Genomic DNA, 15,699 nt, shown 5'->3' on the forward strand with positions numbered 1-15,699 from the left:
TAAACTTGACTCTAGCGAGATTTTTTGTAGTCGGTATGCTATCAAAGTTTGTTGGAGTCGCATAAAAAAGTATCCCAACAAACGGCTTCATGCAGGGGAGACTAACTTTTTAATAAATAAACACGCTTTTTCGCCATGTTGAGTAGCGGCGAGTGAAGGCTGTTGCTTATAACTCTGAATTACGATGTAAAACTTTCACTTGAACAATCTGCCTTTTTCGTTCCAAACAAGTGAGTAGGATGTTGAAGCATGTATTATAGAGAAAATATGATACATAAACTATGGTGTGGAATAAAAAATTAATAGCTAGATCTGAGATTCTACTAATTTTTATTTAAATGCATTTCAAATCGTCAGGATACCAAAAATTGTGTTTTATTTTGTCTCATTACGGCAGGTGAATGTCTATGCTTCATAAATACATCCTTCCATAAAACCATTCCGTTGTATTGATTATTGAGTGTAGGAACTCGTTACACAAATAAATTTATCAGAATTATCTCCTTCTAGTGTCAATACTACTTGCACACGATATCAAAAAGTGGCAAATTCATTGATTATTACTTTTAAGTGTCATAGATAGGTTGTTCTCGCCACTACTGGGAATTGTGGGACCGTGCACGTGAACTGGGTGACTCTTACCTGGCTGGTGGATCTGCATAAATCTCGCATAAAATTTCCATATTTTCGTTTTTCGATGCACCAATTAGGACGACTCTCTCGTGGCCACACACCGGAGCATCTGTAATGGGTGGAATGAATTATTCAGGTTTGTTTGTGCCGAGTTGAAGAGTTTTTGTTTGCGGATGGGTGAAGTGCGGCACTTTTCGAGTGACATGCCGATAACGGGCGGACGGCGGTTACGAATGAAGTTGTTCCCCGTATTTTTTTTAGATATATCTTGTTTTAACATGAAATGACAGACTGGGACAAGAGGTGAAAATGTGTCATTAGAATTTGTATTTTTCCCCTCAACATCATCATTTATCAGCGTTTTTCTTCAGTGAGACTTAATCAGACGCGTTTCCGGTCAATTATAGAATGGCTGATGCACATCTCTCCGCTATAGGATTAGGCCATCCAACGAAATTGTGTGTTGCCATGCTTGAGACCTGCTGAGGAAAAGGGTGACCTTTCTTAAAAAGTAAGATGGCTGGCTAACTCAAATATAGTACTTAGAACTTCTCGTTTCGGATGATCGTGCTGTGGCGATCACTACACCCAACCAGCAAATGGCAGAGTTTTATACAGTTCTGCATAAGAGCCTTACAGAAACTGTATAAAGTTTGGCAATACACTCAACTCTCTTTTTACGTCACTTATTAGGGGGACGTAAACTAAGCGGGCTTGGTAGTCATATGGATACTGCTTCTGCCTCATACGCAGGAGGTCGTGGGTTCAATCACAGGTCCGTTCCATTCTCCTACTTTGTATCTTTCTCTATATTTCTCATGTTCTAGCAATCACTAGAACTGGAAATGGACTTCCATACCGTTTCCATTACTATTCCTATACGCTATACCTTCAACTTGAGTATTCTAACAGTAATCTGCTAGAATTGGAAATGAACTACAGAGCTCGTTTCCTACATCCAATTAGAAATTCCATCAATTGCCTTCTCCTATCTATCACATTGGCAGCTCGTTAACCAAGACGGACCTCTGCCTCTCGAACCTAACCCAAAAATTCCAACAAATTCCGCATGATCTCGTGGCAAGTGCAGAGGTATATTCGGCTTGCAGTGGGCGTGTGATTGCATCATCATTTCCTCCCCCTTCCCTACATTGACTTGCATTCTGACGTGGCAGGCACCAGTATGACCTAACAAATCGAGATCACCAGTACTAGTACATTGAAGATGTGTGCTAGTCCCAAGCAAACATCTGTTGGTTCCCTGTGCAAGAAACAGCTGATCTGGTCATAATGGAGTAGCAACTACGAGCAGTGAATCAAGCTCAAGCTCAAGCTCACTTATTAGGGGGACGTAAACCGAATGTGACGGCAAATGCTGGCAAATGCTGGGTAAAGCGTACCATTGGTACTTCGCGTACCTGAAGGAATAAAATAGACCCCATCTCGCGGTCCTTAGCCTCTTACCCAGCAACTCCTATCCTTACCTCCCCGCGGTGCTGGCCGGGATACGAGCAACCTTAGGGAAGATCGGGTAACCAACCCCGGTGGGAACTATGGTCGTATGCTGACAGGGAAGGGGGGGTTTGCTCCTCTCCGCAGGTGCAAATCTTATTGAGCGTCTGTTCTCCATGTCAGGATCGGCTCACAACAGCGTCTGTTCTCCATGTTAGGGGCGGCTGATCATCGTCCGAGTGCCAGCGAGGGACTCTAAGTGAAACTGTGCACCATGGTCCACCGGAAATAAGGAGGAATGGTCCTCCGGAAATTTAGGGGGTTTGGTGTCAGGCCCTGCAAGCCAGCCTTTAAAAATCATAAGCAACGAACAATCAACAAGAGAGTACGGACCGTAACCATCGGCGAAGACCACTGCAACGAAAAGGGCTAGCGATTGGAAACTCGGTTCGTGGAACTGCAAATCTCTCAACTTCATCGGGAGCACACGCATACTCGCCGATGTGCTCAAGGACCGTGGATTCGGCATCGTAGCGCTGCAGGAGGTTTGTTGGAAGGGATCAATGGTGCGAACGTTTAGAGGTAATCATACCATCTACCAGAGCTGCGGCAACACACACGAGCTGGGAACAGCTTTCATAGTGATGGGCGATATGCAAAGGCGCGTGATCGGGTGGTGGCCGATCAATGCAAGAATGTGCAGGTTGAGGATCAAAGGCCGGTTCTTCAACTTCAGCATAATCAACGTCCATAGCCCACACTCCGGAAGCACTGATGATGATAAGGACGCATTCTACGCGCAGCTGGAACGTGAGTACGACAGCTGCCCAAGCCACGACGTCAAAATCATCATAGGAGATTTGAACTATTGGAAAGTTCAGCGCTCACCGGCTGACGAACGAAAACGGCCTACGACTAATTGATTTCGCCGCCTCCAAGAATATGGCCATTCGCAGCACCTACTTCCAACACAGCCTCCCGTATCGGTACACCTGGAGATCACCACTGCAGACAGAATCACAAATCGACCACGTTCTGATTGATGGACGGCACTTCTCCGACATTATCGACGTCAGGACATATCGTGGCGCAAACATCGACTCTGACCACTATCTGGTGATGGTTAAACTGCGCCCCAAAACTATCCGTCATCAACAATGTTCGGTACCGACGACCGCCGCGGTACGACCTAGAGCGACTAAAGCAACCTGATGTCGCCACTGCATACGCGCAGTATCTCGAGGCAGCGTTGCCGGAAGAGGGTGAGCTCGATGGGGCCCCTCTTGAGGACTGCTGGAATACAGTCAAAGCAGCCATTAACGACGCAGCGGAGAACAACGTCGGGTATATGGGTCGAAGTCGACGGAACGATTGGTTCGACGAAGAGTGCAGACAGATTCTGGAGGAGAAGGACGCAGCGCGGGCGGTCGCGCTGCAGCAAGGTACCCGGCAGAACGTGGAACGTTATAGACGGAAGCGGAGACAGCAGACCCGCCTTTTTCAGGTGAAGAAACGCCGCCTGGAAGAAGCGGAGTGCGAGGAGATGGAACAGCTGTGCCGTTCTCAAGAAACACGCAAGTTCTACCAGAAGCTCAACGCATCCCGCAAAGGCTTCGTGCCGCGAGCCGAAATGTGCCGGGATAAGGAAGGGAGCATCTTGACGGACGAACGTGTGGTGACCGAAAGGTGGAAGCAGCACTACGAGGAACATCTGAATGGCGCTGAGAGTACAGGCAGTGAAAGTCAAGGCAGCGGAGGAGATGACTACGTCAGTTCAGCGGACGATGGAAGCCAACCAGCCCCCACCTTGAGGGAAGTTAAGGATGCCATTCAACAGCTAAAGACCAATAAAGCCGCTGGTAAGGATGGTGTCGGAGCTGAGCTCATCAAGATGGGCCCGGAAAAGCTGGCCACTTGCCTGCACAAACTGATAGTCAGAATCTGGGAAACCGAACAGCTACCGGAGGAGTGGAAGGAAGGGGTTATTTGCCCTATTTACAAGAAAGGCGACAAACTGGAGTGTGAGAACTTTCGAGCGATCACCATCCTTAATGCCGCCTACAAAGTGATATCCCAGATCATCTTCCGTCGTCTGTCACCATTAGTGAACGAGTTTGTGGGAAGTTATCAAGCCGGCTTCGTTGACGGCCGCTCGACAACGGACCAGATCTTTACTGTACGGCAAATCCTTCAAAAATGCCGTGAATACCAGGTCCCAACGCACCATCTGTTCGTTGATTTCAAGGCGGCATACGACAGTATAGACCGCGTAGAGCTATGGAAAATTATGGACGAGAACAGCTTCCTTGGGAAGCTTAACAGACTGATCAAAGCAACGGTGGATGGTGTGCAAAACTGTGTGAAGATTTCGGGCGAACACTCCAGTTCGTTCGAATCGCGCCGGGGACTAAGACAAGGTGATGGACTTTCGTGCCTGTTGTTCAACATTGCGCTAGAAGGTGTTATGCGGAGAGCCGGGTGTAACAGCCGGGGTACGATTTTCAACAGATCCAGTCAATTCATTTGCTTCGCGGATGACATGGACATTGTCGGCCGAACATTTGCAAAGGTAGCAGAACTGTACACCCGCCTGAAACGTGAAGCAACAAAAGTTGGACTGGTGGTGAATGCGTCAAAGACAAAGTACATGCTTGTGGGCGGAACCGAGCGCGACAGGGCCCGCCTGGGAAGCAGTGTTACGATAGACGGGGATACCTTCGAGGTGGTCGAGGAATTCGTCTACCTCGGATCCTTGCTAACGGCTGACAACAACGTTAGTCGTGAAATACGAAGGCGCATCATCTGTGGAAGTCGGGCCTACTACGGGCTCCAGAAGAAACTGCGGTCGAAAAGATTCGCCACCGCACCAAATGTGTCATGTACAAGACGTTAATAAGACCGGTTGTCCTCTACGGACATGAAACATGGACAATGCTCGAGGAGGACTTGCAAGCACTCGGAGTATTCGAGAGACGGGTGCTTAGGACCATCTTTGGCGGTGTGCAAGAAGACGGTGTGTGGCGGCGAAGAATGAACCATGAGCTCGCCCAACTCTACGGCGAACCCAGTATCCAGAAGGTAGCTAAAGCCGGAAGGGTACGATGGGCAGGACATGTTGCAAGAATGCCGGACAGCAACCCTGCAAAGATGGTGTTCGCTTCCGATCCGGCAGGTACGAGACGGCGTGGAGCGCAGCGAGCGAGATGGGCAGACCAGGTGCAGAACGACTTGGCGAGCGTGGGGCGTATCCGAGGATGGAGAGATGCGGCCTCGAACCGTGCATTGTGGCGTCAAATTGTTGATTCAGTGTTATCTGTTTAGATGTTAACTAAATAAATGAAATGAATGAAACCGAATGTGACGTAAAAAGAATTTTTGCTAAAATATCTAGCATTTCACTTAATGTATTGATCGTTGGTTACTTTCAAATAGATTCACTTGCGTTTTACATGGGGTATTCTAAGATCTCTCCAAATATAGGCATATGAGATGTTGTAAGATCTCCAAATTGTCCTGGAGTTTGAATCAAATTGTCTATCGAATCAACCAAAGCCTTCATGATTTCCCAAGCCGTGGTATCAACTCAATAATGTACTCCGATGATTTGTCTTCCACTTGCGTCTCAAAACAAGACATATGAGGTGTTGTAAGATCTCCAAAATGTCCTGGAGTTTGAATCAAATGGTCTAATGAATCAATCAAGGCTTCCATGATGTCCTCAGTATCGGTATCATTAAAATCATGGCCTACGAGTATTTGTCTTTCACTTGCATCTCAAGTCCAGGTACATGAGATGTTTTAAGGTCTCCAAATTGTCCTGGAGTTTAAATCATATGGTCTACCGAGTCAAACAAGGCTTTTCACGATGTCCCCAACCGCGGGGTCAACCCAATTTTGTCTTCTCAGATTTTTTTCTTTCACTTGCGTTTCAAATTATAGCATGTAAGATCCATATAGTCCTGGAGTTTAAATCAAATGGTTTACCAAATCAGCCAAGGCTTCCATGATGTTTTCAGTTGCGGTATCAATTGAATTATGTCTTCCGAATATTTGTCTTTCACTTGTCTCAAATCAAAGCATATGAGGTCTTAAAGTTGCCCTGGAGTTTGAATAGCTTGCGAATTGCGTCTCAAACTCTGGCAAGTAAGATGTTGTAAGATCTCCCAATTGTTCTAGAGATTGAATCAAATGGTCTACAGAATCAACCAAGGCTTCCATTATGTCCCAAGCCACGATATCAACGTCATTATGTTCACTAAGTGTATTTAGATTACTTATCAAATGAACAACTACTTGCATGATGTCCTTAGCAACGGTATCACCCCAATTATGTTCTCCTAGTATTTATAGTTTACTTACGATCCTCCAAATTGCCCTGGAGTAAGAACCAAATGGTCTACCAAATCAACCTCACCTGGAACTATGTCCCCAATGAAGGTGTGTTTACAATTTGGTTCTATGAATCAAAAAGAGCATGAACCATTTTTGAAAAAAAGATAACAACCATTTGGTTACGCGTGTAGATATTGAAGCCTACACTCCAGAGAATTCTTCGATGACCTGGAATGGAATAATTGTTGAATGTGTATCTAATATGGATCTATGGATCAAAAGGGGATGAACCATTTGAAAATAATAATCCTGTAGACCTGTACTCCAAGACCTGTACTCCATGATTTTCTTAAATTACCTGGAATGGAACAATAGTTGAAGAGGTATCCAATTTAGTCATATGGATCAAAACGGGTATGGGCAAGTATTTTTTAATAGTCGTTTGGTGACGCGTGTTGACCATAAGGCTTATATTTCAGGGATGGGTGAATATTCATGAATGATCTGCAATGGAACAATAGTTGAAGCCGTATTCACTTTGGTTTTTTGGATCAAAAAGGGCATGACCCAATTCATATGTGACCGGATTTAGTCACAATCAAATTGTTACAACCATTTTTGTCTGACTTGTGCTGCTCGGGTTGTTACCGCGGCTGGGGACATCATGAAGGCCTTGGTTGATTTGGCAGACCATTTTATTCATACTCCAGGACAATTTGTAGATCTTACAACATATCATATGCCCAGATTAGAGACGCATGTGAAAGATAGATACTCGGAGAACATAATTGGGTTGATACCGTGGCCGTTGACATTTTAGAAGTCTTGGTTGATTCGGTAGACCATTTGATTCAAACTCTAGGACAATTTAGAGATCTTACAACATCTCATATGCCTCCATTTGAGGCGCAAGCAAAAGACAAATACTCGGAGGACATAAGTGGATTGTTACCGCGGCTGGGGACATCATGTAAGCCTTGGTTGATCAAGCAGACCATTTGATTCAAACTCCAGGACGATTTGGAGATCTTACTACATCTCACATGTGTGGATTTGAGACGCAAGTGAAAGAAAAATACTCGGAGGACATAATTGGAATGATACCGCGGCTAGGAACATCATGAAAGCCTTGGTTGATTCGGCAGACCATTTGATACAAACTCCAGGACAATTTGGAGACCTTAGAGCAACTCATATGCCTACATTTGAGACGCAAGTGAAAGACAAATACTCGGAGAACATATTTGGGGTGAAACCGCGGCTGAGGAGTCTAGGAAATTCTTGGATGACCTGGAAAGGAACGGCTGCTTAAGGCATATTGTGTTTGGTTTAATAGATCATATAGGTCTTAAACCATTAAAAAAAAGAGATAACAGCCTTTCGGTTACGCGGGTAGACCTCAAGACCCATTCTCCAGGGAATTCTTGGATGACCTGAAACGGAATTTGGTTTAATATATCAAGTAGGGCATGAACCATTTTTAAGAAGAGATAATAGCTCTTTCGTTACGCTTGTAGGTCCTTGCTTACGCATGTAGACTACAGGAAATTCTTGGATGACCTGGAATGGAACAATTGTTGATAGCAAATTATGAACATTCAAAGCATCTACTTTGTTCTTTGGGTTTCTAAGAGTGCTTCTAATAGGCTTACTTTTGGATGTCAATCATGTTTCAAATTCTTTTTACGTCACGTGCCGTAAAACGAAGTGAAGTATAAAAAACTGCCGTAAAAAGAGGGTTGAGTGTAAAATCTTACATTTTTGTAACATTTTAATGCAGTATGAAAGCTTCCATTTTTGCTTTCCTCCAAAAACAAACTTTTTATAGGAAGCCCGGAGAACCACAGAGTTGACTCAGCTCTAAGAATTGCGGTGATGCTGTGTTCGTATGTGTGTGATACTTGATACTTGATGGGCTCTTCGATGAACCTACGCCGAATGGAGTATCCTTCTCCACTGGACTCGATCCTGGGCCAATCGCTTCCAGTCGCCCTGAACATTGAGCGCCCTCAGGTCCTCTTCAACTGCAAAAAGCCATCGTGTACGCGGCCTTTCACGAAGCCTGCGGCCTCTTCCGGGTTCTCTACTAAATATTATCTTCGCTTGACGTTCTTCCGGCTTACGAACAACGTGACCAGCCCACCGTAGTCTGCCGTGTTGTATAAGCCTAATAATATCAAGCCCTTTATACACCTGGTACAATTCGTGATTCATGCGACGCCGCCAGATACCGTTCTCCTGCTTACCGCCGAGTATTGTCCGCAGCACCTTACGCTCAAACACTCCGAGAGCTCTCCGATCAGCCTCCTTTAACGTCCATGTCTCATGGCCGTATAAAGCCATCGGAAGAATCAGAGTACTATACAGCGCGAGTTTACTTTTCGTTTGCAGACTACCCGACCAGTACATAGTAACAGATTTATATCAGAACTTGTTATTCTGTTACAGCAGTTTTTCATAACAGCGGTTGTTATAAAACATGTACCATTAGTAGTTAAAATAACAAAAATTGTAACAAAATCTCTTCTAGTTTTAACAAAAATATTACTAAATATGTTATTAATTGAACAAAAATATAACTCGATGTGTTACATAAAAAGTGGCGAAAATAGCTTATACTATAACAAATTATGTTATTGAAAAGATTATGATTATCCATAATGTAGGCAATTAACTTTGCCCAGCTGGTTTAACTTAGAATGTAGGTTCAAGCTATACTGAAGGTGGTACCTTCGTTTTCTTTCCAATTCCTATCTACCAAAAATGTAGGCAATTTTTTTCGGTATAAATAAACATAACACATTATGTTATAATCATGTTATGACGATCATAAAACTTTTCTTTCCTCCATTTTTGACCGAAAATTTATAACAAAATTATTGCAAGTTTTGTTATATGTAACACATATTGATATAATTGAGATAAAATTTTGTTATGACTAACTGGTCGGGTACGGGACTTAAACTGGTTACGAAGTCCGTAATAAGCCCTATTTGCAGCTGCAATACGCCTTTTCACCTCGTGGGTAACATCATTATCGCACGTCACTAATGTTCCAAGATACACAAATTCTTCTACCGCTTCAAATTTTTCACCATCCAGCACTATTTCGCTACCACCACCACTAATGAACCCACGTTGATTGCCAGCGACCATGTACTTCGTTTTGCTGGTATCGATCGTGAGTCCAATCCTCGCTGTCTCCCTCTTAAAAGACGCAAAAGCCTCTTCCACGGCACGGCGATCAATTCCATATGTGTGTGTATGTGCGCACAAAGTTTAGCTCACCTTTTTGACACATATCCTCAAACAATTTATTCGCGACAAGTTGCTGGAATCCTATCTCATCATTCTCTATCAAAAATTTACCAAATCGTACTATGGGCCCAGAGTTATGACCAAAATACATATTCTTTAGACAGAATCGAGTGGAAAAGTCTAGCTCATTGAGTGCGCGATCAAACGTGCTTCGTATTAGACGCAGAACTTTCGCGAGATCCGAGTGATTGATTCTGTCTTGCTCGGTCAGAGAGTAAATCAATTAGCTCTCGTTTTCAATTCACATCTATTATATTCTCCTTCCATAGATCGCACCGCTCACCAAGATAAATTCCGACCTTATATCTCTTAAAACTAATACAATACCAAATCCAACCGTCTAAGACGAGTTTAGTACTCTCCATTTAATTCCACTAATTATTTCGTTATCTTTGCAGATACGTATTTCGACCACAAGTGTGTGGTCGTCTTCAGTTGTGGTCGTAATACGTATCTGCAAAGATAACAAAATAATTAGTGGAATTAAATGGAGAGTACTAAACTAGTCTTAGACGGTTGAATACATTCCACAAAAGAGCTTAAAATATTTTTTCTGACAATACCAAATCCCAAAACACTCGGGTAGATGCAGCGGCGTTCTTGGTCTCTAGTAGCCACGAGAGCCAAACTAACAATCCTTCCATGCCTTCCTTATATGCTCGTAAAAACGAGGCCAGCACCGTTATTGACTGAAAATACATTGAGAATGGATAGCTATCCCCAAGCCATTATTCATTCCGTTCTAGTATAGTTCATGATTCTTCTTCTTCTTATTGGCATTACATCCCCACACTGGGACAGAGCCGCCTCGCAGCTTAGTGTTCATTAAGCACTTTCACAGTTATGACCAGCTAGGTTTCTAAGCCATAGTTCATGATTATGCGGGCTATTTTGTCGTTTTGTCATGATAAAATTGTATCCGAATCTGTATATTAAGCTAGGTTCTGTAAGAAATGCGCTTCGGCAAATGCAACAAATGCGTCTCTTCAACGTGCAGATACCGCCATCGGGGGCGACAATGGGTCTGGGGGGTGAGGATGGGTCATCGGTCTCAACGGAAATCTGGAGGTCATAAAGCACAATCGTTCAAAAAGGTCTCTTTAATTGTAGTCTTCTTGCCCTAAGATACATTAAATCTATTCTTCGAGCTTTCTAGGTAGTTGAAATAGTGACTCATTATCACCCCCATTTGACTTCTCCATATTCTAAGTTCTGTAACCAAAAATTATGATAGTATACAGCAAGTCCAGTATGAAGAAAATCTCGCTGAGGTTGTATCAGATCTTATACTGATTCAATCATAACCAATAACCCATTTGTGAAAGCATGCTGTAGTTTATGTACAGCTTCACATCACAGCATGGAAAGAAATCCTGCCGGAACTTCCTTAGTTTTTTCGTGCCACTATTTTCTTTCTTTCAAATGCACATTTGTTATCAATTTGCGGAAAAGTTTTCGGGAGCATGAAGCTGCGTTTAGAACGTCGATAGAGCGAAGCTCCTACCAAAGAATAACGCAAATGACATTAGATTGTTTATTGATTTCGCCTGAGATGATTTCAGGGCTTCCTGGAGCGCTTGCTATGATGTGCAATAAAGCGTCGTTTTGGGTCTTTGGTGTTTCACACGTCGAATGCTTAAGGGGCTGACTGCTATTTGCCATTTACCGGTTGACTAAAGGTCACTCCTGACGGAATCCAAGATTAAAATAGCTCGCGTTTTCGGGGGCACACCACTCGATACGGAAGCAACGCACAACTGAAATTTTTATTATTTCACGCATGCTGCGACGCAGCAAAGCTAAGTCAACAAAAATGACAGTTGTGCGCCGCCTCTGAATCGAGTGGTGTGCTCCCGAAAACGCGAGCACTTTAAATCTTGGATTCCGTCAGGAGTGACCTTAAAATCCTATAATAAACGTTTGTACCGGATGTATTAGTTATGGTGGTTCAGAAACCTTCTTACAATACTGCAAGTTCCAAGAACCACTGTCTTTTGGATGCTATGGAGGTTATGAGATAGTTCCAGCTCTCCTAAGGACGTCAGAAGAAATTTCGGGACGATTCCAGTTGCTGAGATAACAACCGGAATTATACGCACGTCCTCCAGGTGCCACATCTGCCTCAACTCCTCCGCCAAGTCATAGTACTTCGTTGTCTTGTTGGAGAATGTTGTTTGGACATTATCTATCGGTACAGCAATGTCGATGAGGGTTACCCGCTTCATCCTTTTGTCGTAGACCACAATATCGGGCCGATTGGCACGAATGAGAACATCCGTTATGATCTCGCGATCTCAGCACAGCTTCACGAAACTATTTTCCAGAACCGGAACAGGCACATATTTGTAGTACGCGACAAACTGGTTAACCAAGTTGTGCTCTAAAGCAAGCTGTTGGTGCACAATCTTGGCTACTTCGTTATGACGACCGAGATAGGCTGAATCAGCTAAGGCTGAACACCCGGAAACGATATGTTCGATCGTCTCTCCTACTGAATTGCACTTTCTGCAGCGGTCCTCCACGTTTTCGTGCAATATATAGTGCCGATAGTTCTTACCCGCAATTACCCGGTCCTGGATGGCTACCATGAATCTTTCTGTTTCTGAGAAGAGTTCACCCCGCACCAGCCACGTATTCGACGCCGCTTTGTCGATATATTCCAGCTCCAGTTGATGGGGGTGCGTCCCATGCAACTCCTTCTGCTTCCACGATGCGCTCATCTCGTCGACAGATTTGATGTCGTAATTCAGCTGATAGTCCGTGGTCAGCTTCACACAGCGCAATAGATTTCGTGGCGATTCTGGTTTTCCACGAAGTATCTTCGCAACTGCTGGATCTGGGAAACACACAGTGTTTGTATATCGGTGACGCCTCTTCCTCCTACTGTACGTGGTAGGGTGATTCTCTCAATGGACGATTTTGGATGGCGCATGCAGTTCTTGGTGAACGCCACTCGTACTGCTCTTTCTAACGCCTCCAAGTCAGTCTTAGTCCACTTTACCACCCCGAAACTGTATGTTAACAAGGGCACGGCAAACGTGTTTATCGCCTTCACCTTGTTGCTGGCCGACAAGAGGCTCTTTAAAATACCGTTGATACGATGCAAGAACTTTTCCTGCAGCTCTTTCTTGATCGTTGTATGGCAAATTCGTTTCAGTTGCAGGAAACCTAGGAACTTGTACGTTTCGCATTCAACCATGTTTCGAATCTCCTCCTGTTCGTTGAGGCGGAAACTGTCGGCATCCACCAGGTGACCCCGGTGTAGATGTATGGATCGACATTTATCGATACCAAACTCCATCCGGATGTCGTTGCTGAATACCGTTACAAGTCGCAGAAATTGGTGCAGCTTCTCCATAGATTCCGCAAACAGCTTCAAATCATCCATAAAGAAGGAGTCGGTAATGTGTGTACTCCTTTCCACACTCTTCAAAGGATAGCCATAGTTGTATTGGTTAAGTGCTCTGCTAAGACGGTTCATGGCAAGGTAAAACCATAGAGGACTCAAGGTATCGCCTTGGAATATGTCCCTCCTGATGCTGACAGTACTGGACCGTAACACCTTTTCTCCATCGGTAATGTGTAGGGATGTGCTCCACATACCAATAGCGTGGTGCATTAGCCTGATGACGTTACCGTTTATCTTATACAACTGCAGTACCTTAAGAAGGTACGTGTGAGGTACTGAGTCGTATGCCTTTTTATAGTCGATATGCATCATGCTCAGGTTCCTTTGCTTTTGGGTGGCCTACCCAACAACGACTGCATCAATGATGATCTGATACTTGCAGACTCGTGTGCTGCGTCGACAACCTTTTTGTTCCTCGGTCATCAGGGTTTTGACATCGCAATGGTTCTGCACCCTCACGTATATTGTTCCATATTGGAAAACGTTCGACGTATGAACACTACAAGCTTTAAAGTGGCACTAATGTAGCTGTTTCATTGCATTCCATGAAAAACAACATTGTGTAGTTACGATACGAGCCAGCCCAGGGCTGAAAGGCTCGCTAATAAAGACAAAAAAAAGGACATTCAAAATGCTATTATAAGACTATGCCTCTCATGGTTGCTTTGAGAATGCTTATCTAGAACAGGCAGGTTTTTGACTGCGTGACATCTCCAATCTCAAAATATCCTGGTTAAGGATGCTTACTGTACTCGTCAACCGATAGGAGCACTTGGGTATCCGGTGTCGGAACATGGGGTCTCTCCCACTGAACTGTGTAACTGCTCTGCCCATATGATTGGCTAGTTCGTCCTTCAATTGCTGTCGTTGCAATTCCACTGTTGGTCCTGGTGCGGCGGGTGCAATCGAATCGCGACGATTACTTGCGATTGATGCATCTAACCCAACAGAACTCCTTCTCGACGTAGCGCTCGATCATGCCTTCTCCTACTCTCCTAATTCTCTCTGCACTTCCAGCTTGATGTACTCTACGTCTTCTGTAGTCAGCATAATATATGACATAATAGCACTCTGGTGTGTGTACAACTTGTTCTGGTCAAGCTGGGGCGCAACCGAAGGAACCTCTTATTGAACATCTCCAGCATCGCCGGTCTGTCAGGCATATCCGTTTCCACCCTGATGTAAACGTATTAGCAACGGATCACGTACTGATTCTTCTCCTTTGTCCACATGATCCGTTGCCGTCGGTGGCCCGCTAACATGAGTGATTGACGTCGATCAACCACAGCAACATCAGCAGGTACAGCATTGCCTTGGTTGTTTCTTCTGCTGCCGTTTCTGTTCTGCCTTTGCGGTATGGGCTGAGCCCTATGACTAGAGAGTCGCTGATGCACCTTAACTTCCTGTAGACGCTGGCCGCTCGCCCTGCCCCCCGTCCCAGGATTAGCTCCAGTAGGGGCTTCCTTCTCGGGCAATCGCATGGGTGGTATTCTTCTTGAGCGTAACTCCATGTGGGTGTGGGTGTGCTTGTCTGACATTCTAGGATGGCTTAAATATATGCTTCATTGCAATGCTCTACCATGATTGTTTCTTTTTAGTAAGGAATCTGCTCTTGCAATTCATAACATGTAACCAAATAATTAACAATCGATAAGAAATGGGGCGCAAATTGATTTGTTTCTCATTTATTGTGATGTTTTCAGTAGTGAGCACGCATAATAACAACAATAACGGCCTGATTGAGTCGGAATCGTTCCTTGTGGTAATATCATTAATTTTGGAGCATATTAATGAAGGAACCAAGAACGTCTGGATTTTTTTCTACACGTTATCCTCCGCAATATCTTGGTCTTCGTATTTCACATGATTTCCCCCCTTAATAATAATATCTCATTGATATGCTCATAGTAAGAATGTGCAACATGGTATCGTCGCTTTCGCGGCGTCGGTCAACCGGGCGGGTTCTGAGCCCGAGGACGGAAAGGGGTCCTCGTCAAGGCTGGGGCAGGCGTAGGCCTCGCGTCGGCAAGTCCCTCTGTGTGCTGGCGAATAGGCCCTATCGCAGAAAGGTCAATTTGAGGTGCACGCGGCATCATCATTCTTGATACCAGTCGTGCAGAGGGAAGCAGGCGCGAAGTCGACCCTTCCCACCTTCCGAGGACATAGGGCGTGGTAAGGCCACCTGGAAAACCGGCAATGCGCTAGCACGATACCATGGTGTTCTTCTAAAAAAGCGAGTCACGATGTTCGATGCTACAAGGACACGCAGCTAACTCGAGGGTGCGTTATGCACTGGCCCCCTTTTGAAGCATTACTTTCTGGTTGTACCGAAGGGACGATGGGCTTGGCGGCAATGGAAACGGTTTAGCGGGTCGGGGATGCAGTCCTGCCTCCCTCGTTTGCTGTTGGAGGTGATCCCTAACCCCGCACTTCCTGGACAACCCAGGATGTCTGTTTTACGGCCTCCTTGGCATAAATAAAAGTGTGTAACCGCCATATTACTGTATTGACGGTACAAAAGACAGATCTCGACGTTTCACACAATTTTAAGGCAT

At 44.7% G+C, this 15,699-nt stretch overlaps 1 protein-coding gene across 2 annotated transcripts in view; it reads right to left on the reverse strand.

Moving 5' to 3' along the window:
* LOC134212199 (nephrin-like) overlaps positions 1-15,699 on the reverse strand; it is a 272,459-nt gene that overhangs the window by 33,044 nt on the left and 223,716 nt on the right. For both annotated transcript variants that reach the window (XM_062689845.1, XM_062689844.1), the window contains one exon: positions 643-742. In XM_062689845.1, coding sequence (XP_062545829.1) covers positions 643-742 — 100 coding nt within the window. The remainder of the gene's footprint in view (positions 1-642; positions 743-15,699) is intronic.

Source organism: Armigeres subalbatus, chromosome 2, assembly GCF_024139115.2.
Source record: "Armigeres subalbatus isolate Guangzhou_Male chromosome 2, GZ_Asu_2, whole genome shotgun sequence".
Lineage (NCBI taxonomy): Eukaryota > Metazoa > Arthropoda > Insecta > Diptera > Culicidae > Armigeres > Armigeres subalbatus.